The sequence below is a fragment of the Ursus americanus genome, chromosome 15 (assembly GCF_024610735.1).
Source record: "Ursus americanus isolate L20-20 chromosome 15, mUrsAme1.1.p, whole genome shotgun sequence".
NCBI classification, from domain to species: Eukaryota; Metazoa; Chordata; class Mammalia; order Carnivora; family Ursidae; genus Ursus; species Ursus americanus.
The window spans coordinates 24,578,625-24,604,980 of record NC_142141.1 but is presented as its reverse complement, the minus strand read 5'-3'; the positions used below and the strand labels follow the sequence as shown (position 1 = coordinate 24,604,980).

The 26,356-nt window shown below is 54.5% G+C and overlaps 2 protein-coding genes across 5 annotated transcripts in view; one reads left to right on the top strand and one right to left on the bottom strand.

The window, feature by feature from the left end:
• Window positions 1-10,245, top strand: part of HMGXB3 (HMG-box containing 3) — a 43,918-nt gene extending 33,673 nt beyond the window's left edge. For all 4 annotated transcript variants that reach the window (XM_045815238.2, XM_045815241.2, XM_045815240.2 and 1 more), the window contains 7 exons: window positions 333-464; window positions 1,388-1,572; window positions 4,539-4,758; window positions 5,575-5,708; window positions 6,518-6,634; window positions 8,287-8,496; window positions 9,509-10,245. In XM_045815238.2, coding sequence (XP_045671194.1) covers window positions 333-464; window positions 1,388-1,572; window positions 4,539-4,758; window positions 5,575-5,708; window positions 6,518-6,634; window positions 8,287-8,496; window positions 9,509-9,976 — 1,466 coding nt within the window. In that variant the 3' untranslated portion in view covers window positions 9,977-10,245. The remainder of the gene's footprint in view (window positions 1-332; window positions 465-1,387; window positions 1,573-4,538; window positions 4,759-5,574; window positions 5,709-6,517; window positions 6,635-8,286; window positions 8,497-9,508) is intronic.
• An 827-nt stretch (window positions 10,246-11,072) lies between these two features.
• CSF1R (colony stimulating factor 1 receptor) overlaps window positions 11,073-26,356 on the bottom strand; it is a 29,617-nt gene continuing 14,333 nt past the window's right edge. The window contains exons 9-21 of the mRNA XM_045815242.2: window positions 26,157-26,344; window positions 24,337-24,452; window positions 19,044-19,170; window positions 18,790-18,894; window positions 18,189-18,299; window positions 17,355-17,517; window positions 15,202-15,293; window positions 14,989-15,086; window positions 13,944-14,066; window positions 13,752-13,863; window positions 13,108-13,207; window positions 12,093-12,201; window positions 11,073-11,994 (exon numbers count right to left, since the gene is read on the bottom strand). Of these exons, the coding sequence (XP_045671198.2) occupies window positions 11,848-11,994; window positions 12,093-12,201; window positions 13,108-13,207; window positions 13,752-13,863; window positions 13,944-14,066; window positions 14,989-15,086; window positions 15,202-15,293; window positions 17,355-17,517; window positions 18,189-18,299; window positions 18,790-18,894; window positions 19,044-19,170; window positions 24,337-24,452; window positions 26,157-26,344 (1,591 nt within the window). The 3' untranslated portion in view covers window positions 11,073-11,847. The remainder of the gene's footprint in view (window positions 11,995-12,092; window positions 12,202-13,107; window positions 13,208-13,751; window positions 13,864-13,943; window positions 14,067-14,988; window positions 15,087-15,201; window positions 15,294-17,354; window positions 17,518-18,188; window positions 18,300-18,789; window positions 18,895-19,043; window positions 19,171-24,336; window positions 24,453-26,156; window positions 26,345-26,356) is intronic.

The window sequence follows — 26,356 nt, the reverse complement described above, 5'->3', positions numbered from 1 at the left end:
GCTCTATCCCAGAACGCCGGGATCATGCCCTGAGCTGAAGGCAGACGCTTAACCTCTGTGCCACCCAGGCGCCCCGGTTTTTGTTTTTTCAATTAAAAATTTCTGTATGGATTTCATTGCTTGCTTTTTTCATTTAACAATGTATTATGAACAACTCCATGCCAGAGCTTTTAGGTCTACGTTGTTCTTTTTAATGAGGCATAATTTCCTATTTTAGGAATGTACCATGATTAACTCTTCCCCTGTTGCTGGATATTTGGTTTGTTTCTAATTTTTTGCCATTGTGGATGTTTTACAGTGAGTTTCTCTGCTGCCTCTTTTTAACTTTGCAGGTCTCTTTAATGTGGGGAACAAGCTACTAGTGAGCCTGGACTTGCTTTTTGCAATCCGGAACCAGATCAAGCTGGGAGAGGACCCCAGAGTGTCCATCAGCGCTGTTCTGAAGTCAGTGCAGGAGCAGACAGGTACACGTTGGCTTCCTCCCTTTCCCATATTAGTCCTAAGTTCCCTGGGAATTTTTAGTGATGGGCTTTGGTTGAAAGAATCATCTTAGAGGAGAATCTGATAGTTTGAAAAGGAGAAATTCTTGACTTCCCTGATACACTCCTCTTTTTGAATTTTACAAATGCCAAAATCGTGAGTCTTTCCATCCATCCAGGGACCCTCAGCACAAGATTAAGCTGACTCTTTAGAAGTTGATCCTTTGATGATAGGTAGAGTTGGCCTCACTGCATGTTAATTGGATTCATTCTGAATACACAGCTTCTGGAGGTCTCCACTACCAGTTCCAAGGCTCCTATTGAGACATGAAGGTGGGGATCACCCTCCTTAATATTAGAAATTATTTTTCTCCTTGCTTTCCTTCTTTCTTTTGATGCTTCTCCCTTCTATCCCTGTAGACTTCAGTTCCCTTGCATCTTGCCTGCTATGAGGTCAGATGGAGTAGGGCAAAGGTTGTAGGGTCTGAGAGGCCTGTATTTGAGTGTTGGCCCTGCCAGTTAGTGGCAGCGTGATTTTTGAGCCAGTTATCTTCTGCGTCTCAGTTTTTCCACTGGTAAAATGGTGATGAGAATAGGTCTGTTTCATAAAGACGTGAGCGTTAAATGAAATAATGTATTTGAAGCTGTCCGCACACGGTCTGGTTCCTAGTAGGTGCTAGCACGAGGCAGTTTTAATAACTGTATTGAAATTGCCCTTTGGGGTTGCCACCCGAGGCCTCAAAGGCCAGGGTGCTTGACCCTTGGGGGGGGGGGTAGTACTCTTGGGCGTCGTTAGGGGAGCAGTCTTGCCAAGTAGCAAGACTACTATTCTTGCTGGCCACTGGCTCATCCCCAGTGGCCTTGGGGTCTTTTTTGTGACTTTCTCACAGCTCTTGCTCTCCTTGCAGAGAAGACTCTGACCTCAGAGGAGCTGAGCCAGCTGCAGGAGCTGCTGTGCAATGGCTATTGGGCTTTCGAGTGCCTCACTGTGCGAGACTACAATGACATGATCTGTGGCATCTGTGGTGTGGCCCCCAAAGTGGAAATGGCCCAGAGGAATGAAGAAAACGTGTTGGCACTGAAGAGTGTGGAAGTAAGTGCCTCCTGGCCACCTTTAGAACTGTCCTCACACTTTGGCAGCCACCGTTCTGCATGCTGTCCCAGGAACAGATGGCTCCAGTCCTGCCTGGGGGAGGCGAGTGGCTTTTTCATATAAGGAAGCTAGATAGAAATGGAGGCATTTGTTACTTTCCAATGAATTTATTAAACATGAACCAGGTGTACTTTTTAGACACTTGGGACAGGGCAGTAAGATAGGAAACAAACATTATTAATAATTGCATATATTAATGTCTATTATATAGGCAGTATGTAGTAATTAAAAGTAGCACAGTAATAGTGAAGCAGGTAAGGAGAGAACAGTGGTGGAGAGGGGGATTCCTGCTTTCTAGAGGGTAGTCAGGGGAGGCCTCTCTGATATGGTAGCATTTGAGGAGAGATCTGAAGCCCACGTAGCTTTCAGAGGAGAATTCTAGGAAGAGAGTGCAGCAAAACAGGGTCTGAGGTGGGCTTGCTGTGCATGATTGAGGAACGGCAAGGAGGCCAGTGTGGCTGGAGCACATGAGCAGTGGAGGGAGTGGTAGGATGTGTGAGGTTCAAGAGGCTGTGGGCGGCCAGACTCTCCATGGGGGGCATGTGGGCCTCTGTGCGGACGTGCACTGAGAGGGAGAGCTGCAGATGGGTTTGGAGGAAAAAGAGTGACTTGATCCGTGACTTGATCTGTTCTTAACTAAAAAGTGTTCGTTCACATAAAGATACCACCAAATTCATATGGCTTCATACATTCATTCTAACAGCCAAGAAATATATGATTCCGATCATAAAAGAATGGCAAAAGTAGATATATTTCCCCACCTTGTTGTATAAGGCCAGATACCCTTGAAAATAAAGCTAGACATTTAATATAAGAGAACAAATTTGAGCTGATTGTACTCATGAACATAGATGCCACAGTGCTGAGTACGATAATAGCCAGTCATATCTAATACCGAAGGAAGTAACCCATCATGACAAGCTTATCCCAGGAAAGCAAGATGGTTTCAACATTAGAAAATACACTAATGTAATTTGTTCCTGTACAGTTTAATGGAAAAAAACCCCACATGATTATTTCAGTAGATGTAAAAAAGGCTTTCATTATCATTCAACACCCATTTATAATAAAACTCTTAGTAAACTGAGAATAACAGGACTCTTTCTGGTACTCGGTGTTTTTAAAAAAATCGCATAGATCTCTGAACACTCTCCCATGATCATGCTGAGAGGTCTGGTCTCCATGCATAGGTGTGGAGTGCCCCATGAGTGTGCTGGTAGTAGCAGTGGGGGGTGAGCTTTCCACCACTGAACTCCTGCACAGTGATCGAGAGAGGACTGTAACATGAAGTGTCTCTTTAGGCCCTGGACCTGCAGCCCACCTGTTCACCACCAGGGGTGGTGCGGGCCCTCTAGAGAAAAGCTTGGGTGCATTTTGGCATGGCCAGCTGAGCCTGTTAGGGATTTAATGCATATTCCTCCTTTTCTTCCCAATTAAAAAAAAAAAAGTATACATTTTGATCACATATCCCATTTGAAGAATGTTGGTACGTAACAAGATACACGAAAGTAAGCATAATGCTTTCTGGAGTCTTCTAAGTGTTCTTTGTAGATAAAATTACTGATAAAAAATTTTGCTTTTTTGTGTTATCTCACCAAGAGGCTATTTCTCCACACGTTCCGATCTGCTTGTCTAATGGTAATCTAATGGCAGTGTTAGTAGTGACCCAGTGAGAATACATTGAGCATGTTACTACATATGCCAAGTTCTTAATGCTGTGCTCAGTGCTTGACTTCTCACCCCAACCCTGTAAGATTTTTGTAGATGAAGGGATTGAAGCTCGGGTTTTATTCACACTTACCCAGCCAGGAGGGGTAGAGCTGGGACTTGACCTTGGTCTGACTGTCTGACTCCAGAGTCTGAGCTCATAAGCACTGCCATGCTCGCCAGCAACTCCTGGGACTCTGAGCCCAAGTTTTTCTTTTTTTAAAAAAAAACACACATCTAGCTGCAGAGACCATTTGGTTTTCAGAAGTAAACAGATGCGCATCTCCCCACAAAAGCTCACGTCTCCTAGCCCTACCTGGCATCTGCCTTGTCTGATCAAGGCTCTTTCTCACAGAAGGGAGTAGAATTCCTTCACTCTTGGTATGCATGTCTCTTCTCTTCTGTGGTACTGGGCATGTCTTTCTAGAGACCAGGGCTTACTTTATTTTCTCCCTTTTGTGTGTGCAGAGTGGTGTGATGCATGCGCGGAGAAGCAGGTAGAGGGCGTTCCGAAGTCAGTGAGAGGAAACAAGAAGTTACTGAACACAACTCCGATTGGCAGTTGTCCAGGAGGAGACTATCTGATGGCCTCTCCCCTTGGGGAACGGATAGAGGAGGACCCTCTAGACTGATGACAGTCCCTGCATCAGTTTGTGTGCCCAGCAGCACACTCAGTTAGCATTCCTGTCCCCTTGTTTGTGGAGAGGGTGGGCTCCGTAGCTGTAAGGTGTGCTGTGTGCTCACAGTGCACTAGCGTCGTGAGTGGTGGAGAGCACACTGCTTGGGCTTTGGAACGACCCTTCAGTTCACATTCGTATTCTGCCCCTTCCTGCAGTAGTCTCGCCTCAAACAGCCCCGCAGACTTGTGCAGTAGTTAATCAGACAGTGTTCGGCCCGTAACAGGTATTCGGTGGTAGCTCCCCTCTCCTGGCAGGTCAGGGAAAGGACTTGAACAAAGGCAGATGCAGAAGGGACTGAGGGCTGTTCAGGTATTGCGGAGAGCTGTGGTATGGGGGAGAGGAATGTGGGCAAAAGGCAGTTAGGTACTAAGATACCAGAATTGGGGGCGGGCGCCCTGGCAGCGCATGGCTATCTGATACCACCCCCACCTTGTCCCGAATGGATCAAGAAGGTGGGCTCTTGTGTTGTTAATGCCCTGTGGCTCCTATAGTTTGATCTTTTTTATCCTGACCTCTTAGTTCACCTGGCCTGAGTTCTTGGGCCCGAGTGAGGTAAACGTGGAGGACTTTTGGGCCACGATGGAGACAGAGGTGATTGAGCAGGTGGCCTTCCCTGCCAGCATCCCTATCACCAAGTTTGATGCCTCTGTTATTGCTCCCTTCTTCCCACCACTCATGAGAGGAGCTGTGGTTGTCAACACTGAGAAGGACAAAAACCTGGATGTGCAGCCAGTACCTGGTAAGACCTCCTGGCGGCTGACTCGGGTCAGGGAAGGGTCCCGTCCAGAGTCGGAACATTTCTGTGGCCAGACAGTATCAGTGGCAGAGGGGGGCGGGGGCAGGCTCACGTAGAGGGCTCATTTAAGAAAGATGACAAGACGTGACAAAATTCCTTAGGGGTTAAAGTCAAGGTGCAGAGTTTTAAAGAGCTGCCAGCCAACATTCACAAAACAGTACATTTCCTTACCAAGTGGAATGTATTTTGTTTTATTTCATTTTTTAAATTCTGGTTATGACCCACTGAGATGATTTTATAAGTATTTAATATGTTGTGATCCACTGGTTCTCAAACAGTGTTTCCTGACATTAGATGCTGAGGTCCCACCTCATACTTGCTATTTCAAGGCCCAGAAATTGATTTTCTTTTTTAAGACCCCCCACATGGTTCACTGGTGGTTAGGCAGGTTCAGGAACACAGTGTAAAGAGAGCGTTTTTGAAAGGAGACCTACTGCTCCATCGTGTTGCTGCCCTTGTGGTAAGCCTCTGGGATCTTGCTTTTGAAAAACCTTAAAAGATTAAACGCTTACCCATTTTGGGATTATTTGCAAGGGAGCTCTGCCTGATCTCTCCCCTAGACGTTCAGGGGCAGAAAGCAGTTCTGAGAGACTTCATGTATCCGCAGAAGTGCGAAGACCAGCCTCGAGTCCCCCTCCCTCAGCACCTAGGGCGGTGCTCAGGGCAGAGCCACTTGCCCTGCTTGCCGGACTTGGCCTCATCCCCGGGTTCTCCCCCTCAGGCACGAGGGCCTCCCTTGAGCAGGGCCGTCTCTTGCAGGCCACGGCAGCGCCTTGGTGAGGCTGCTCCACGAGGGCGCCTGCAAGCTCGAGGAGATTGGCTCCTACAGTGAGGAGGAGCTGCGGCACCTGTTGAGGCAGTGCGGCATCCCCTTTGGGACAGAAGACTCCAAGGTGAGTGGCGGGGGCAGCAGTGCCGAGAGGGACTTAGGGAGCAGGCAGGGCGTCTGCTTTCTGGGTGAGGAGATGAGCCACCTATGACAAGTGCCTGTGTTGGACACAAGGTGCCAGCGGGTAGGGAGGCCTGGGAGATCGTCCACAGCCAGGTCATGGTAGGTATGCAAGGCCTTCCCTCTAGTCGGTTCCTCTGGTGAAGGTAGCGGGTCCAGACTCTGGGGTCAGGAATCCTGGCTCCCCAACTGACTGGGTGTGACCTTGGGTAAGCTGCCTTTCCTCACTGAGCCTTGTTTTCCTGGTTTACAAAGTGAAAATAACCAAAATACTGACCTGACTAGGTTGTTGTAAGGAAGGCACTTTGCAGTGTGTGGTTACCACTTCTCCAGGCCCTAGAGAAGGAGTGTCGTTACATCCGGGGGGCGGGGGGCAGTGTGTGTGTTAGCCATACATCATCCACTTTTCTTCATACTAATGTCCTATCGAAAACTTCATGCTTCCTTCAAGTTCAGACTCAAATATTAGCTTCTCTTTGAGGCATCCCCTGCCCTTTGAAAAGTAGGAAGACCCTCAGGCCTCAAGATGGCACCTTGATCACTCGGGCTGCCTCTCTCTGGGACCTGGTCCTCTCAGGGCCTCAGAATTCCCATCTGTACCTAGGAGACATTAAGCTAGTGAGGCTCCAAGGTACACTCTGGCCTTGACAGTTTATTCTTTTGCTTTGGGTATTGAAGTAAGAATTTGGTGCCGCACACCAGGCCTGGTCCCTTAGCATTTACTGCTTTGTTTTTAATCTTGTCCTGCTCCAGGAACAGCTCTGCTTCTCCTTGTTGGCCCTCTATGAATCTGTACAGAATGGAACCAGAGCTAGACAACCCCCACCTCATCTCACAGGGGGTAAAATCTACAAGGTGTGCCCCCATCAGGTAAGGGGATGCTAAGGAGGAGCTTGGGGTGAATTTGTCCATGTCAAATTGCCCACACAGAAAATCTTATTGATCCAGCTCATTCTGTGGGGGCTGACACTTAGGTCACTGGGCAGCCTGTGGAATAGCTCCTTAGGGGTCAGGTGCCACTCTTTGGACTAGGAAGGGAGCCTGGGTCATCATCAGTGAGTATGAAGCACCCTTTCACATCCTGGCCCTGCGTCAACTGTTGAGGGTACAGAGATGAGCAGTGAAGATGTCATTCTTCTCAAGTTGACCTCATTTTACAGGGGAAATAGAGCCACCATGGCTTAGGGCACTAGCTCTGAGGGAACTAGACAAAGTCCTGAGATAGAAGGCAACAGAGAGGGGCCAGCTGTCTGGGGTAGCCAGAGAAGGCTGAGAGCCCAACGATGAGTTATAGAAAGAATGTTCAGCAGAGGGAAGAGTGACAATTAAGTCCTGAGTAGGGAAGCCTGGTGAGCCCAGAAGAGGAAGGTTGGAGGGGTGACCAGAGACCAGATCATGTAGAGCTTTGTAGGCCACAGTAGCAGTCTGGGTTTCCCTCTGGGAGTGGTGAGGGGCCTACTGGACAGTTCTGAGTGGGAATTGGGGGAGGACATAGTTCTGATTTTGATTTAAGGAGAGCATGCCTCATGTCTGTAGAGCGCGGACAGGGTAGGCACTGGGATAGCTCTAGGAGGGTTGACAAAGCAGGCCCAGGAAGATACTGGGGTTGAAAACACCCTGAACAGGTGCTAAATGGGGGAGGGATTGCTAGCAGAGCCTTTGGTTCCCTCAGGTGCATGAGTGGGCATGGCGACTGGCTGTCAAAAGAAAATCCAATTATCAACTTCTTCAGCCAAAGCTGAGTGTGAGGGTCAGACTGGATGCCTTCCCCTGGCAGAACAGAGCCTGCTCAGAGGACTGTGTTCATGTGGCTGGGGACCCTCTCTTGAGAAGCACTTCACCACCCAGGGCCATGAGAGTTAACGGAGCCTCAGGCTGTGATGGCGAGCAGTATTACTAGGAGGCGATAGCTAAGATTGGTGGGGGTGAAGGTAGGGAGATGGATGCAGATGCAGGATTCCCCACTATACACAGAGCTCCCCCTCCCCAGCAGTGAAGTGGTGTATGGGGAACACTCCGTGGAGGTGTTTACTAGTCTACACTGAGGTTCCCATGTGGGCAGCATATCTAGTTCTTGTGGGGAGCTGCTCAAAATACAGATGCTCAGACCCCACCCCTAGAGGCTAATTCCTTGGGTTTGGGGTAGGGTCAAAGGAGAGGAACCTCCGTCTCTAACCAGCTGTCAGCTGCCAGTGCTGTGTGGCTGGGAATTGGAGCCCCAGGACTGGAGAGGGTGCTTGGTAAGGCAGTGTGGAGGGTGGGGTTTGGAGTAGATGCCCTTGGGGGCCTCTCTGCCTCTGTTGAAGACCAGATGCTCCCAGCTATATTCTCTCAGGAAGTCAGGGATGAGCTGGTGACTTCATTTAAGGACAGACATAGGAAGCAGAATGTGATGGACTCTGGCCCGATGGCCATGGCTTTAGTCAAAAAACCTGATTATTCCCCTTCATGGAGAGAAGACTCAACTCTGTCTGCTGATTGGCTCTTTAACCCTCTGCTGTGCCCTCCATCTCCCTGCTCAGGTGATCTGCGGCTCCAAGTATCTTGTGCGCGGCGAGAGCGCCCGCGACCATGTGGATCTGCTTGTCTCTTCCCGCCATTGGCCACCTGTCTACGTGGTAGACATGGCCACACCAGTGGCCCTGTGTGCTGACCTCTGCTACCCAGAGCTGACCAACCAGATGTGGGGGAGGAACCAGGGCTGTTTCTCTAGCCCCTCAGAGCCACCTGTGGTGAGTTCCCTTCTGAGGAACTGGAATAAATCCCACAGACTGACCGTGTCTCACCTCCTGGTTGTTGGGGAAGGCTTTCTGGGAACCATCTCCAGCATCCTTTGTCTCCACTAGTATTTCGTCTTGATGCCCTGAGCCAGCATTTATTCCACAGATTTTTACTGACCAAGCCCTGTGTGTGTGAGGCCCCAGCATGTCACTTAGGAGTGCCCAGGGTGTCCCAAACCACAGGTATTTTGGGATCACAGGGGTTGCCTTCCAGATTAGCCTAAGAAATTGCTGTCTTTGGGAGACCTCGTGCACACTGGTGTACTAAAGGCCCTGACCAGTCGGGTCTTGGGTCTGCCCGTGAATGTACTTACTGCATGGCATACCTGTTGTGATCTGGAGGCACAGAGTCTTAGAAAACTCCATGTATCCAACCCTCTCCTTTTAGTAAAAGGTAAAGTAAGGGCCAGAGAGGGCAGATGGACTTAGCCAGCATCATGGAACAGATAAGTGGCAGAGCCCTTGTCTCTGTATTTTGGTCCTCTGTACAGACAGTGATTCCTACCAGACATACGTGCCGTTTGCTGGGAAGAGATGTTAGGAACTGGCAACAGGAAGAAGGGGACGTTATTGTCATCACTCAACCTTTGCCTTATTCCCTGGGACTCACTGGCTCTGAGCTTGTTCCTGGCACTGCCGAAAGGCAACAGCCTCAGTTAGAGCCCCGCTCTCCACTCCCCTGCAGCCCCAGCCAGAATTGACTAGGCATGGTAATAAGCAATAGCAGCTCAGGTAATCGAGCATCTGTTCTGGGAGGTGGCCACTGTGACTGTCCCTGTCTTCATAGGGAGAGGGAAGCACAGAGGAAGAGGAGAGGGGACTTGCCCCAGGAGGTGTGAGCATGGGTGGTGACGTGAGGGTTTAAATGGGACTGACTGACACACACCCCCTTCACTCTCACCCACCCCCGGCTTCTACCGTAGTCATTCCCTAATGTTAGAGTGGTTTCTTCTCTCTCCTCTAGAGCGTGTCGTGCCCGGAGCTCTCGGACCAGCATTATGCTGTGGACATGATGGAGGCTGAGCAGTCTGTCCAGCACCCAGTCACCAAGACTGCCACACGCCACATTGTCCATGTAGAGACACAGCCGGGTCCTGGTGACCCCAGCACTGGGCACCACTCTTCAGCCCTGTGCCCTGAGCTGGCACCCTACGCAGCCCTCCTGGCCTCCATCGCAGACAGCAGACCAAACAGTGTCCGCCAGCGGCCCATTGCCTTTGACAATGCCACCCACTATTACCTCTACAACCGCCTCATGGACTTCCTCACCAGCCGCGAAATTGTCAACCGGCAGATCCATGACATTGTGCAGAGCTGCCAGCCTGGCGAGGTGGTCATCCGAGACACCCTCTACCGCCTTGGGGTAGCTCAGATCAAGACAGAGGCAGAGGAGGAGGGTGAGGAAGAGGGGGTGGCTGCAGTGACAGTCTAAGCCAGGCTCTTGCACAGGGACTGCACCATCTCAAGCCATAGTGAGGCCCTGGCCCGAGGCAGATCCATCCAGGGGACCCGCGGGAGCGTTCACCTTTGGGGAGGCCTCTGATGCTGGGACTGACCAAAGAGCTTCCATTTCCTGAGCACAGTGGGGCCCGGGATCCGTGGTTCTAAACCTTCAGGGGTCAGGAGAAGCACCAGGACACTCCTTACTAGCCTCGAGAGAGCACTTGGGGGACATAGTATGTTCAGCAGAGGGGAAGGGAGTCTGAGGGAATGCTGGTAGCCGGTGGTTTCCCTGGGGCCTCCTGCAAGTCAGGGTGGAGGTCCTGGGGTAGGCGAAGGCAGAGTCCAGCGCTAGGTGGGAAGGCTGCGGAGGTATCTCTTCTGGCCAGTGGGGAGTGCGCTTTCCAGCCCCTGCAGCCACACAACTTCCTTAGCCTGTTGCCTTTGACTTGGGGCCTTGGAGGCCTCATTAGCTCTAGGGGTCCCTTTGGGCTCTTGATTTTCCCAGAGGAGGGATGCATTTCCCTCCTACTCTTCCTGCACCCAAATTTGGGGGAAGCTGAGGAGGGGAGAAACAGCCACAGCTTTCTTCCAGGACTGTCTTCTCTGCCCTGAGCTTTGAGGAAGAGGATCCCCTTCCTCCTTTCCCTGGCCACTGCTGCTGCACCCTACATCCTTTCTGGGCCCTGGACCCTCACCACAGAGGGGATGTGGCCTGTTGGCTTGACATAACCTGGCGGCAGTAGGAAAAACTCCCTTCTGTGAAGGGGAAGCAGACTGGGCCATAAGGAAACAGCAGGACTGGCTCAAGTGCCTAAGGTTTGCGTAGGGCACGGGAATTGGCCGTGTGTTATTTAATTTATTGAGAGGAGTGGAGTAGGTGGCTTTTTTCCCTCCTTCCCCGCCAAGAATAAAATTTATTAAGTTATCTGTTTTGGTGAAGCAAGAATCAGTTCCATGCTCATTGTGTGGGGCACAGTGTGGTCGAGCACCTGAGGTGCTGAGTTGGTCACTCGACACGGAGGTGGATGGGAGAGGCCCCAGGGAAGCTGCAGGCCCCCGAGTGGCACAGAGAATCAGAGGCCAGCTGTGTTAATGCTGTTAGTTTAATGACTGAGACATCCCGCAGGGCGACTGTTAGTTACGGGGAGTCAGCTTGGTGGAGTGCATGCTGCTTGCTTGGTGTGGCCAGCCACACAGGCCCCTGTCTTCCAGCTTGGAATGACAGGGGACTGGGCAGAACCCCGAACTTTTAGCTGCCACCTGGCTCATTGTAGCGACCAGATCCGGGGTGGGTGGGGCCATAGAGACAAGGCCAGAGGGACTAGGAGGTACAGTTCATTCTTAGAAAGGAGCCACCCTGCTCTGAGGTGCCTGAGCCAGGCAGAGTCTCTGAGCACCTGTCTGTTCTTGCCATTTCACTTGGCTACAGAGGGGGTCCTTCTGCTCTACCAAGGCCCAAGGAGCCTGGTCTTCTCAGCGTTGGGGCACTTGGTAGGCACAAAACCAGTCCATTTCCAATCAGATAACGGGGAGTCGGGAAGGGGGTTCCTGGAAGTGGGAACAAGGTGAGGAGAGTAAGCTGGGGGTTCTCCCAGTTGGCATAGCGAACATGAGGCCATAGCATTGAGAACAGTGGGCGGGGGGCTCAGCCCTAGCCCCTGACTGGCAGTGACGGCCCAGGCCCTGGCAGCGGGGTCCTCCCCAAACTCTGTGGGTTTCACGTTCCTGAGTTTCAGAGCTGGGCCTGGCTGTTGAATGAAAGGACCAAGGGCAGAGTCTGTAGGTTCTCCCCGCGGTGCCCCAGCCGCGGTGGAGTGGGAGCTTGAAGGACGGGGAAAGCAGTGCTTCCTGGCTGTCCCCTCAGCAGAACTGGTAGTTGTTGGGCTGCAGCAGGGGCTGGGCGATGTCCCCCTGCTCACAGCAGGCCAGGTGCTCGCTGGAGCTCTCCTCCTCTGGCTCACTACTGCTGCCGCCGCCACTGCTGCTACTCGGCAAGTTGGTGTAGTCCTGAGGGTGCGAGAGGCCGGGGGTGGTCAGTCTTGATCACTCAGGCCCAGCCCGGCCTGCTGCAGCCAGCTACCCACCCCGAGGCTGGCCCCACTCACCGGCTCTCTCCTGTCCACTTGGGCCTGCTCCTGGAGGAGGGAGCAGATCTGCTGGAAGGTGGGTCTGTGGGTAGGCTCCAGGGCCCAGCAGGCCTGCATGATGCTGTATCTGAGACAGGACAGAAGCTGCCCGTGGGTCTGGGGAGCGTGACCCATACACCTGTGCACACGCACGCACATGCCCTGCAGTCTTGCCCAGCAGAGGTCCTGAAGCCTAGTGAGAAGTGAGCCTGACACAAGACCTGTGCTGAGTCCTTGACGTGCGTTGTCTTATTTAATCTCCCCAGTAGCCCTTGGAAGGTTTTTCCATCATGCCCATTTGACAACTGAAAGGAGAAAAATCTCAGAGATGCTCTCTTGCCCAAGCTCCTAGAACTAAGAAGGGGCGCTCTTGCTGCCTGCAGGTAGGTTTGACAGGACTGAGAGATGAGTGAGTGGCTGACTGTAGCAAGAGACGAACAGGGCAGGTGGGCTGCAGGGGCTGTGTCGCCGGTGAGCCGGCAGGCAGCGAGTGCCTGGCTGGGCGCGGGGCGGCTGTGTTGAGGGTGGCTGGGGAAAGGCAGTGGGTGAATTCGTGGCCCGCTGGCCCGTTCAAAGGCCGTGGCAAGGGTAGGGAGTCAGTGGCTCGTGGTGGGCTGGCTGTAGTGAGGTGGTTGAGAGGCTGCAGTGGCTGGCCAGGTGTACAGTGAAGGACTGGCCAACACCACAGATTGCCACGACAGAAGAAATGACAGGAGCCTTCCTTGAGGTTGCAATAAGAGAGTCTGACTTAAAAATATAATTTGAGTTAGGACCAGTCCTACTTAAGAGTCCTCGGAGCACATCCTCTAAGCTCCCTGGGAAACCAGTGGAAACCTTGAACTCACTCGGAAAAGGGCTTGGTTTGGCCCACTGGGGGGGAGATAATGCCTGGCGCTGGGACACTGGACAGGGAGACTGGGCCCACACACACACTTCCGTCCCCTTCAACGAAAGCCTAGCGTGTCCTCTTTTCTCCCTGGGGTCTGTCACTTACATGTTCTTTGGGGCGAACGCAGGCTGGGCCATTTGGTAGCCATCCTTCACCAGTTTATAGAACTTGCTGTTCACCAGGATGCCAGGGTAGGGGTTCAGCCCTGCAAAGGCCAAGATCACGTAGGAGGTCACGCTCAGGGCACATCTTCACCTGCCCCCACACCCACGTTACATCTTGGCCGGCCGGGGCTATGAAGAGTTGCAAAGGGCATAGGCTTCTGTGGAACTGGGGAGCCTTCACCCAGGCCTCATCGCACCCCACAGAGAATTCTAGCACAGGCTTTGGAATAAGAGGTTAGAGTTGCTCGTTGAAGGGCTTCGCCCAAGTCCCTGTGCCTAGTGCTCCGGAAGCGGGACATGCACATCATGAGGGAGAACCACGGGCAGAAGCAACAGCTGCTCGGGCAGGCAGAGGAGGGAAGAGCCCGGACGGAATGCCGGGCAGCAGGGAGCATCTGTCCAGCCCACGCAGGAGCTGCGCCGCTCGGTTTTCAGACGCCTTGCCCATCATTTCACTCCCACCAGTCTTTGCTCTGCCCTGGGCGCCGAGTATCCTTGACTGGTATCCTCCACAAGGTATAGGACACCGTGGTAACCGAACATGACTCAGCCCCAGCCAGAGCCTGCCCTGGGCCGGTGGCTCACCTAGTGAGAAGATTTCCCAGAGCAGGATGCCATAGGACCAGACGTCGCTCTGAACCGTGTAGACACAGTCGAAGATGCTCTCTGGAGCCATCCACTTCACGGGCAGGCGGGCCTGGCACAGCAGACCCCAGTCACCTCGGACCCAGGCTCACCGCCCCCTCCCCAGCCCGGCCCACCCTCCGCAGCACTCACATTGCCCTTGACGATGTAGTTGGAGTCATTCATGATGTCCCTGGCCAGCCCAAAGTCCCCAATCTTGGCCACACGCCCACTGGTCAGGAGGACGTTTCGGGCTGCCACGTCCCGGTGGATGCACTGAAGGGAAGCGCTTGCAGGGTTAGTCTCAGCCCCTCCCCTACTTGAGCCTGGGGTGCAGGGGGAGCAGCCAGGGCCCTAGAAGGCCTTGGGCTCCTCATTGAGGGAGTCCTGAGCAGCGGCTGCTGGCAGAGCTAGGCAATCCGCTGGGGCAAGGAGCAATGAGCCCTGGTGCTGGGAACAGCCCCTGCATCCCTCCCCGCTACCAGTTACTAATAACAGCAGCTGCCACCTCCAGGGCTCTACCGTGCCAAGCTCTTCTCTAAGCATTTGCACACATTATAGCCCTGTTTCGCCCTCAAGACAACCCCGTGATTGTGTCCATTTTTATAGGTATAGAAACTGAGGCTCAGAGAATTGCAATAGTTGCTTAAAGTCACACAGCAAATGGCAGAGCCAACAACCCAACTCTGGACTCGCAAATCTGCTGTAAGGAGGGCGGTCACGGCTCCCACCTGCTGGGAAGTTCGTGGGTTGAGTGTTTTGTACATGTCTTTTCATACCCTCAACAACCACTCAGGGAGCTTCCTTTATCAGCCTCACAAGACCATGGGCTTCGCAAAGGGACACAATGGTTGTCTGTTCACACTGTTGACCAAAACTGAAGGAATAAAGCCTGTTCTTGGAAATGGGGTCCTCCATAGCCTGCTGCACGCCTGGGAGATGGGTCTGCTCAGGCTGGGGCTCCCATGGTCCTGTGGTTGGGGAACTCTCAGCCATAGGTTTCTCCCGCTCACTCCTAGAGGCTGTGTGGCTGCGGCCCACTTGCCCTCTGGCACTCTCTCTCCTTGGCTCCGTCATATGCTCCCCTTTCCTCCCCTTCATCCTCAGTCATCCAGCCTCACATTGGGGTGGGGGGGGGGGGGTTCAGCTGCCTCCCACCCTCCTGAGTGACCACACTCAGACCCAGTTCATAACTCACATTCTTGGAAGCAAGGAAGGCCATGCCCTGGGCCACCTGGCTCGAGAAGTGGAGCAGGTCCCGCAGTTCCAGCAGTCGCCCATCCTCCTTGTCCAGGTCTGGTGTGGGAAGAGGTTTCAGGGCAGCCCTGCCACACCCCTCTCCTTCCCTGCCCAGCCCCCAGTCACCCCTCACCTCTGCCCCTCCCCCTCCTGCAACCCAGGAACTCCTCACCTTGTTCAGAGAAGGAGTCATTTGAAGAAGAAGTAGAGACAGGCCTCATCTCCACATAGGTGTCTACACCCTGGCTGGAGAAGCCGCTGTCCCTATATAGGAGAAAGGGTTGGGGGGAGGGTGAGTCCCTACTGCTACACTACCCAACTCAGGCCTTGACCTCCAGCTCCCCATGGCTTCTCCAATCAGCAGGGAAGGACAGGGACCTCAAGGTCCACTTGAACATTCCTTTCTGACAAGGAATCCCCCTGCCGCCTCGTGTGTGTGATCATTGATCTCTGCTAAGCCATTCAGGAAGGAAGCTTATAATCTGTTCTATCTTTGGGCAGCTCTCTGCCTGTTAGAAAGTTCTTCACTGTTCCTAATGCTAATCTGCCCCTGGGATTTTCCTTCTGCTGGTCCTTGCTCTGCCCTCAAGGGCCACAGAGAATGAGGCTCCCTTTCCCCATAATAGCCCTGCAGGGATTCTAGGGCCCCCATCTTTGAGCCTTCTGTGTCTGGACAGTGGTTCTCACCACTGACTTCACATTCAATCACTGGGGGAGTTGTCAACACTCCCTGTACCCGATCACCTCAGAAATAAGGGGCAAAACCCAATCGTTCACACTCTGAAATTTCTCCAGGCGATTCCAGTGTGCCGCCTGGGTTAAGGCCACAGGTCAAGAGGTCTAAACCAATTCACGAGCATATGATTCGCCTGGGTGGTCTTATTTAAATGCTGATTCTGACTCAGCAGGTCTGGTGGGCTGAGCTCCTGTGTTTCTGACAGCTCTCAGGTGACGCCTGTGAGCTCAGGCTTTGTGTCACAGTTGGAGAAAGCACTTCTCTAGATTGAATAGCCACTACTGCTTCTAATAGCCACTACTAGGTATGATTTCTGGACTCCCCCCTCCCCTCTGCGATGGAGATGTGCACCTTGACAATGCCCACGCTCTAGTGTTCCCAGAAAGAGAAGGGAGTGTCTTATTTATGCTTTGACCATGGCAAAGCGATCCCCTCCCTTGGTTTAGAAACTATACTTCCATTAATGCAGCCTGGGAACCCACTGGCAGGATTGGTTCACATGCCATCTGCCCTTGAAATCACCTGCCGAATTCTTTCCCCATCTGCACATTTAAAGATCAGAAGTTAATACTTTACTTCAGTGCTTATTTTGACGGGGCCTGGCCTGAGGTTCCAGCCTCTTAGAGGCCCAGGGTGAGCTGCCCTCTGAGGGGACGGCAGAGAATAGAAGAGGAAGCAGATCCTGGCAGCGCTCATATTCAAGGATATCGGATGGAACGAAATGGCCTCCTTCCCCTTTTGCCTCCCCAGGCTTGGCAGCTGACGGTGGCTGAGACAGGGGCCCCATGTACACCCTTCTTGTTCTGATCCTGTCTCAGCAGCCTGGCCCTGAGGCCCCACAGCCCCAAGTCTGAGACTTCAGGACAGCAGTAAGGCTCAGGTGAGTACTGGACCGTGAGTCAAGGGAGCAGAGTTCTAGCGTAGCCTCCGCCCCTGCCCCTGACTCATGTGTGACACGAAACTAGCTGCTTCCCCTCTCTAGTTCCCCATGTGGCTTTGTCCATCTGCCTCAGGGTGGCTTCCAGGAATCATAGCATTACAGAATGACAGTAGGAAAGACTCTGAGGTTCAACCCCCCCGATGGCTCGCCCTGGGGAAACTGAGGCCCAAGTAGATCAGGGGCCTGGCACAGTGACACTGTTTTGCCCCTTCTCTCCCAACAACCAGCAGACTCTGTCCAGGTGCTGTGCAGCCCCTGACAGCGTAAGCCCCTGACAGCATGGGAGAAATAGGGCAGTTGCCCTCGAGATCTGCCCATCTCTGGCTAGAGGCCTGAATGGATCTTGGTTGATCTTTTACATACATTAGTGTGATGATTTCATTAACGCCTGTCTCCACCGGACTATGAGCTGCCCATCTTTGCCTTCCATACTCCTAGAGCATAGTAGGTGCCCAAATATTTGTTGGGTGATAGGAATAAGTAGTAGAAAAACTGGGTTGGCCCATCTAAACTGGGGTGACTACTTCTCATGGCAGAGATGGGAATGTGAGGGCCACATAGCCACCCAAGCCTGCGTTAGCTTTATGGACAGACCCAGGGCCCCTCTCCTCCAGTCCTAGCCTCCTTCCTGTCCTTTGCCAGGTCCTACCTGCGGACGTATTTCTTCTCCAGGTGGATGTTCTTGTAGCCAGCGCCTGCCTGGGGGTCTTGGCCCACGCTCAGGCTGGGTCCCAGCATGGCCTCGGCCTTCCTTCGCAAAAAGTTGAGCAGGTCACCATAGCAACAGTACTCGGTGATGACCAGAACAGGCCCTAGAGCAGCCAAGAGATTGGGGTAAGTGCACTCCTTAGCCCACTCCCGCATGTGGACAGGAACATGGGGTGGGGCAACATGGCCCCCTGGCATGGGACTTGGGGAACTCTGAGTTCTAATCCTGACTGTCCATGGGCAGCTTTTTCTGTTTTCTGGCCTCAGTAATCCCATCTGTCTAAAGCAGAGGAATCTCAAAAAACTGTAGCCGAAGAATTCTTTTTTCAAAGGAAATCTGTCGTTGTTCCATATGTGTCAAGGCTGCTGTAGAAGAGGATGGGACAGCCTGGGAGTCCTGACAGGCCCTGGGGCACCTCTGTGGACCCTGTCCTGAGAGTCTAAGTGTCTTTGTGGGGGAGCTTCACTCCAGACCCCAGAATCAGACTCCCTGCAACAGGGCCCAGGGATCTGCACTCCTAGCCCCCTCTCTGGCTGACTTGGATGCCCACCAATGTCTGAGAACCACTGATTAGAGCTCATAGAACCGTCTATCAGTCATAAACAGCTTCTGACCAATCCAGGCACCTGGTCTAGGAACTTGAGGAATGCTGAGGGAGAGAGCCTACCACCACTTGGAGGAGATAGGGAGAAGACGGAAGGAGGTGACCCTGGGCCCTCAGACACCAAAGAGGCTGCGAGACCACGGGCCCTGATGCCCACCAGGACCCCTCACCTCCGTGGGTGCAGGCTCCCAGAAGGTTGACTATGTTCCCGTGCTGGCCCAGGTGACTCATGATCTTCAGTTCTGACATGAGCGCCTCCCTTTCGTCTGCGTGAGCCGTGGCTGGAAGATGGAGCCACAGATCCCATAGATGGGGAGAGGGCAGGACATAGAGAGCCACGCACACAGGAGACACCCAAGAGAGCAAGTGGGGCACACCCCGTACCCCAAGGTGATCAGTGAACAAAGAGGGAAAAGGAAAAATGCAGACACGCAGATGGAAGTTAGGGAGGGGGAGAGATGGCCCATTCCTGAGCTGCTCTCGGGTGGCAGGAAACCAAGCTGTGGCCAGACCATGGCCCAGGGTGGCCTCTGTGCACCCCAGCCTCTTTGAGGCTCCATCAGAAGCCCTTCCTCACCCAAAAATTAGGGGGAGTCTGGAGCTTACAAAAGAAGCCAAGAATCCTTGCCCCCCAATCCCAGGCCCTGTCCCCCAGACTCTGCTAGGCCAAAAATGTGGGTGGTGTCTCGTGATGACAGGGCAGGCCCTCCCCGAGCAAACACCACCTCCTCCCCACGCCGCAAATCCCCGCAGCCCCTTCCCCTCACTCACACTTCAGCATCTTCACGGCCACCTTCAGGACGGCATCTTCCTTGCCCAGACCGAAGGCCGTGGCTTCTACCACCTTCCCAAAAGCACCAGCTCCGAGAGTCTTCCCTGCCACACACACACACACACACACACACACACAGTCTGCTTAGGCCCCTGGGCGACAAAGAGCCCTTTCTCTAAGGCCCCACAGGCTCCCTTCAGTGCATGCTGACCCCATGATGGGGGGCATGGTAGGTGCTAAGATCTCATCTCACCAAACTGCAGGTTGTTTCGGGGGAACTCCCACTTCTCATTGTAGGGCAGCTGGGTGGGGTCAATGAAGGTGTAACTGTTGCCCTCGTAGCTCTCAATGATCTTCCAGCGCACCTGGTACTTGGGCTTCTGCAGAGGGAGAGGGGGGAAGCCTATGTCAGCCACCTGCGGGCAGATCTGGGGTCTCATCCCCGACCCCTGAGAGCAGGGGTGTGGGCATTCCCAAAGCATGGGAGGAGGAGGCAGGGGTGGTCTATGGTGAGAGGGACCAGGTTGTCCCATGTCCAAGGCACCGAGAGCTGTCCTTGCCTGGCGTGGCCTCACCATGGGACCTTCCCTTCCACAAGCCTTGGTTTCCCCACCTGTGTATTGAAAGACGGGGGACAGGGTCACCTCTGAAAGTCTTGACAGCTCTGTTAACTTGGTAATTCCTGAGCCAGGAGGGAGGGATGGACCTTGAGGTCTATCCATCCGTCCGTCCTCCCATCCAAATACTGTCTGGTTTTCTTTTTAATTGTGGTAAGATACATACAACATTAAATTTACCATCTCAGCCATTTTTGAGTATACCATTCAAAAGTGTTCATTCACACTCTTGTGCAACCAGTCTCCAGAATGCTTTTCGTCTTGCAAAACTGAAACTCCATACTCATTAAGCGACTCCCCATTCCTACCTCCCTTGAGCCCCTGGCCACTTATCTCCCGAATCTGACGACTCTGGGTATCTCATTTCATTGGAATCATGCAGCATTTGTCCTTTTGTGACTGGCTGATTTAACTCAGCCTAATGTCTTCAAAGTTCATTTGTGTCTCAGAATTTCTTTCTTTTTTAAGGCCAAATAATATTTCCAGACAAATATTTCACCGAATTCCTATTTGTGCCAGACACCGTTGATTCAGAACTGAAGAAGACAAAGCCCCCTGCCCCCAGGCAAGGGGCTAAGATAGGCATTTGCATCAAGTACGTACATAGGTCAGACATTTTCCTGTAGGGCTGTAAAGAAGATAAAGCAAGGTGATGGGACAGAGAGCGCCGGGTACACCTGAGGGTAAGTCGGGGAAGGCCCCTGAGGAGGTGAGAAGAAGTGGCCAGATGATGTTGGAGGAAGCTCTTTGCAGGCTCAGGGAAGCGCAGATGCAGCGGCCCGCTGGTGGGCTGAGTCCTGGCGAGTCTGAGGCACCGGAAGCTGCCCGTGGGGCTTGAAGGAGGTGGGATGTTCCAGAGACAGGAAGGTCTGAGCACCGGGGTGAGTGAGTGGATTCCCTCTAACTGCACTGAGAAGCCCTTGAGGGGGTAATGCAGATGAGGGACACGTCTGACTTTCTGTCGTCAAACGAGAAGGAGAGGGAGAGGGCAGAGCTAGAGGCAGCAGGAGAGCAGCCGCCTCGCTCCTTCCTGTGCAGGGTGGCAGCTGCTTGGGGGGCATCATGCCAGGGGGTGCCCAAGAGAAGTGCTGATGGAAGACGGACTTTAGGTGGAAAGTGGAAGCTGGGCCTGGGTGGTGGAGGACACTGAGGCCCTGGGTCAGCAGTCCCACTCTTTCCGGTCAGCCCTAGGGGACAGGGACCAGCTGGGCTGTGCTTAGCAGCTGGGCTCCTTCTCCGGGCACCCAGCCTGGGGGAGCTATCGGATATGTGAGTGGCTGTTGGGGAGGGAGGCGGCCTGTGGCTGCAAGTGGCACCAGATTCAGAGAAAAGACTCCAGGGAGCCGGAGGGAAGAACTTCCCCATGGTAGTTTGGGAGAGGAGACTGCGGTTCGACGTAAGGAAGAAGTTCCGGGTTCTGCCTCGGGAGGGAGGCTGCAGGTAAACTCAAGAACAGCCATGCTCTGGCTCGGGAGGAAGAGTCTGAAGTGGGACCAAAGGAGGAACCTTCTGAGTCACAGAGGATTCACGCCCCGCGTGTGGGCACCTTCCCAACCCTGAACACGGACGGAAAGCCAGGCGGGGAGTCTTTGACCTCCCCCAGCCACTTCCATCTCCAGAGCCTTCTGTGGCCAAGGCTGGTTTTTCTCCTCACCACTTCTCCTTCTTCTGGCCCCTGCAGCTGGGCCTGAGTCAGCCCCCTCCCCAGCGCTGCCCCGCCCCCAGCCAGGGGCTATTGGGGGAAGGGGGGATCAAAGGAGGAAGGTCATCTGGCTGGATCTCAGGTCTCTGGATCCCAGACTCTACCTGGAGGAAGACGCAGCTCTCCCCAGCCTCCCCCTGCACCTCCAGCATCCCTACCCCTTCCTGGAAGGCAGCCAGCAGTGGTGCTTCTGTACCACCTTGGCTACCCAGGGCTTCTACGTGGAGGGGTCTCCTCTGAAGGAGAGCCCTTATAGGGAAGTTGGGACGGGCCACCTCGGCCGGGTTTCCTAATGGTAGTAGTTGTCAGGATAGGAGGCAGTGCTCCCTGAGCACCCCCTGTGAGCAGGGCACCGGGCAGCACACTCAGTATGTGTCATCTCACTCCTTACGACAGGCCCAGGCCCAGGTTCACCCCCACTTCCCCTTGGAGACTGGGATGGGCAGGGAGACATGCCAGTCCTGTGACCCTCCCCATCTAGGCCTGATGGTTCTGGGCTGCTGGGTGTTCTCTGTCTTAGGAAGATAGCGACCTCAACACTTCCCGCTGGAATCCTTGGGGCCCCTCCTGCCTGGCCCCAGTCAACCTCCAGGCCCCAGAGCTCAGTTCTGACTCCAGAATCCCAGCTTTCGTGCCTCCCTACCTCATCCTTTCCTCCTTGTGTCCTTCCTCCTTCCAGACTGCTGACTCCTGCCCTTTTCTCCTCCCCCCTCAGCCCCCCTTGTGGTCTCTTTGGGGACCAGAAAGGCGATGACTCAGCCCTGAGGCAGAACCAACCCTTCCCCCCGCCAGAGCCACCCCTCACCGCAGGCCCAGGCAGTAAGGACGGGCCAGGCTGAGTCCCCAGTGCAGAGGCAAAGCTCAGAACCCCGTGGGGCAAAGCAGAGGGGAATTGGACAGAGGGCCCAGAGGCAAGGGCATGACCATCTTGACCCCTCAAGGTCTTGTCCCATGGGATGCCCTCCTTCCCTTGCCCTTGAATGGATTCCAGGGACAGTTACATGTCCTGGGTGGGAAACAAGGTGGCTGGGACTACATGTTCCAAAAATGGTCCCATGGAGAGAAGGTATGGTGTCCCAAACCAAAACTGGCCAAGGGGGCTGGGCACCTGAAGGTAGAAGGGGCTGGAGAGGGAACTGGGCCTTCTCCGGAATCTCGGCAGAGCTGTCCTGGGCTGAGGTGGCGGCTCTGCGGGGCACTGGGAGGCGGTTTTCAGCTCCATAAAAGGAAGAAACTGTACTAATCGGCGCTGCTCAGAGAAGGAACTCACAAGAGTGAGTTAAGGCCTGTCCACAGAGGTGGGTGAGCAAGGCCTGACAACCACTGTGGGTGTGCAGTCAAGGAGATGCCCAACCTCAGACCCTCCTACAGTCCCAAGACGCATGAGCTAACTCAGGTTCCCCAGTCAGCTTCCTCCTGGGGCAAGGGCGTGCTGCGTCTGTCTGAGCGCTGTCTATGCCCAGCACCCTGCTAAATCCCCCCCATGCGCTCCGTCATTGAATCCTCACAACAGCCTGGTGGGGTGGCCACTATTATTAAACCCACTTCACAGATGGAGAAACAGAGGCAGAGACACCCCAACTTCCCCAGAGTTACAATAGCTGGAGATTGGCAGAGGCCAGACCCACATCTGTCCAACTCCCAAACCCTGGCTCTTAAACCAGACTATCCGTTGGTTTGTGGAATGTCAGAGAAGGAAGACTGTTACCAGTCCCACGGTACAGGTGGGGAAACTGAGGCCCAGAGTGGACAGTGAGTCAGCCAAGGTCCCATGGCAAAACGGTTTCAGAGCTGGACTGAGATCCCTGATGTCTTGACCTTTGTTTCTTAGAGGCTGCATTCAGAGCTGCCTCTTCATGCTGGGTGCTGGCATGAGCATGAGAGCCCCCCCATGAGCCCCCACATCCCATCCACACTGTCTAGGTCCTCTTTGGTTACTAAAACCCCCAAGGCAGCGGTGCAGAAGAGAAGGCACAGAGGAGGCCCACAAGGTGGGTTATTCACCCCTAAATCATATTGCTCCTTTGGACCTACTCCTTGGACCCCCAACCTGCCTCCTCTTCCCGGCACTGATATTTCTGGTACTTGCCCCGGTCTCCTCCCCCACCACCCTCCCCTTTGTACACATTGCCCTCTCCCCCAGCGATATCCTTTCCCTGAGTCTTGTCTCCCCTTGCTGCACCCCCATTCTCCACGATCTGTCCCCTCCATGCCTACCACCTTCTCCAAGCAGGTTCCCTTCCCTGCCAGGGACAATGGACACCATCTTTTGTGTAGGAAGGCAGCTAGGCAGGGTGGCAGAGGCCTCAGGCTGTCGTGTGGGAGGCACCTGGGACCCTTGGGCCGGTTCCTCACCCTTGCCAGCCCTCAGTTTCCTTACTGTAAAATACTGACTCCTTCAGTCCCTGCTTCCAGGTTGTCAAGAGGGTGAGATAAGATGATTCAGTGTTTCACATAATGGCTAAAAACATGGCTTCTTAAAACCCAGCCTCTGCTACCGACCAGCTGTAGACGAGGGCAGCTACCTCCACCTCTCAGAATCTCAGCTTCCAACTCTGTAAAATGGGGTTAGCGATGCTACCCACATGCTGTGATTGTTGAGGGCATGCAGCAAGAGGATGGGAGTAACAGGCTTCACGAAAATGCCCCTCAAGTTGCCATCACTGACTGAGAACTCAGAGTGACAGGCGGTGCACTAAATGTCAACAGGCCATCAATGGCAGCTTCGATGAATAATAACTGGTGGAGAGGTCGAGGATGGTCAAACCTTCTTCCTCCACTAGACCACCCACCACCTGACGGGAGACACAGTCCTGGCCGTACAATGCCCTCCATGTGCCCGCATCCCCTGGCGGGGACAGGACCCCATGTTCCTGCTCTCCTGGAACACCCCATTCCTCTCCCCATTGCATCTTTCACTCTCTAATCCACCCCTCACTTTTCTGGTTGTTTGACTTGCAACCATCTCCCGCTCTGGACAGTGAAAGAGGAAAGAAAGGGGGGGACGAGGGAAGAGCCACAGAGGCTCTGAGTTTTGGCTCACTCAGAACCCAGCCGCTCACGTTGGCATACAGTTGGCACCCACTAAAGAGCTCGTGACTGAATGGCTGACAGAACAAGCAGGTTCTCGGGGACTGCAGGGTGGACCCTCACCCCCTGGCGGCTCTGCCCTGGGGTCTGGCACTCAGGAGACGGGACGCCCTCGCGCCCGCCCTGCCCGGGCTCACCTGCTTGTACTTGTAGAAAAGCAGCCCCAGCAGCAGCAGCAACAGGGCCATGATGGACATGCAGGTGACCAGCACGGGCGTGAAGAGTGGCTCGTCAGGAAGCTGCGTGTGGGCTCCTGGAAGGGGCGGGGCAGAGGGGTTAGCCGGCGGAGGGGGCCTCCGAGACCGCCTGCCACCCCTGAGATAGGCCACTGCACTGCCTGGAACACAGTGGGTGCTCGATCAGGGCCTGCTGGCTGAACGAAGAGTCTTCTCACCCGGAAGCCCCCAGAGCCCCAGAGTCTTCCTAGAGACCCTCCCCCAGCCAGGGCCCGGGAGGACAGCCCCTCTGGTTCTGCTCATGCCCGGTCCCAAGCCCTGCCCGTGTCACAGCCTCTGTGGCTGGGGAGCCCCTCAGGTCACACAGTACCCCCTCCTGCCAGTGCAAGGAGCGTCTGCAGCAGGCTGGCCTGGTGCCCAGCCGTGGCTTGTCGGTGTACGCACACACACAAACACATGCACACATGCACACACACACCCCAGGGATGGGCGTTCACCCCCTACACCTTCAGGCAGCTCAGACAGAAAGACCTAGAGGTCAGACTGAAATCTGCCCTCCCGGCCTCTCCCCGCTGCTTTCCCGAGCACCCTTGGAAACACACAGCCCTCCCGAGGGTCTGAATGCTGGCCTTATGGCCCCTGGGTCCCCTCCTCCAGATCAATAACCTTACTTCTTGCAATATGTTTGGAGGACACAATGTCCCCCATCTTGCCCACATCAGCAGTGTGGGTCTGAGGCCAAATCTCACCTCTGCCACTTAGGAGTCGTGTGACATCGAACCTGTGACTTCTCCCTAAGCCTCCGGTCCATCATCTCCCAAGTGGGAGGAAAATAGTGCTGACCTCCTAGGGTCGTGTGAGCACTGAGATTGTGACTGTAAGGTGCTCAGCACAGCGCCTGGCACAGGGTAAGCCCGCAGTGAAACATCGTTTAGAGTTTTTAATATCGGACCCCCAGCAGCGAGACAGAGCAGCCACCGGCAGCCACATGTGGCGTCTGGCTCTGGTCGCAGCTGCTCCAAGGCACCTGCGGGGGCCCCCTCTGAGCCAGGCAGAGGCTCCCACCCTGTGCCGTCTGCCCAGAGAGTCTGGCCAGGGCCGGGCACACAGTGCTGCTGAGTCCTGGTTGGCAGAAGTCTGAGGGTGCTGTGGGTCTCTGCGCTGTGGGCCTCTCACACTCAGACAACGGGAGCCTTTGTGCAACACAGGGAAAGGCACCCCTCCTCTGAACAACGCAGCCCGTGCCAGTGCCTGGGGCTGGCCGTCAGCCCCGCCCGGGGACAGTGGTCCTGAATGGGTAGCACTGTGTCTCTGGAGGGAAGAGAGTCTGAGAGGGATGGGGGAGGCTGTCGGGGCTGGCCCTGCGGTGCGGTTGGCCTGTCTCTCTCCCCAGGCTCTCAGCTCCTTGGATGCACTGCTCCCCTGCCCTGAGTGAGTGCCTGGCACACAGCTCATGCCAAACACATACTTGTGAGTTCACAGAGGAGTTCAAATGCAGGAAAATGAGCAGAGGGGCCAGGTGAGGCCAGGCTTCAGGCTGCTTTCTCCCTCTGCTCCTGTCCTCCCTGCTTCTAGTCCCCTGGGGTCCAGCCTCCTCTACCTGGCCTCTTCAGAAGGCCTTTGGTCAGGAGGCGGCTGCGGTTGGACCCAGAGAGGTGGAACTTGGTATGGCTGGGATCTGCTCCACTTTGGCCCTTGGGCCCTGGCTCCCTGGCTCCCTAGGGCTGGGGCAGTTTCCTGGGCCCACCTCCCACCCTGGCCCGGGAAGGGCGAAGGCTCACCTATAGAGATGGGCCTGAAGGCCTGGGAGCTGTTCCCCACGCTGTTGAGGGCCCGGCACTCGTAAGTCCTATTGTGTTCCAAGGTCCCCATGGCCAGCAGGCTGTGGACGATCACCTTGTGGAAGGGCTCCCGGCTCAGCACCTCCGAGTGTGAGTCCTCTAGGACCAGCCCTTGGGTCTCATCACACCTGGGAAGAGCA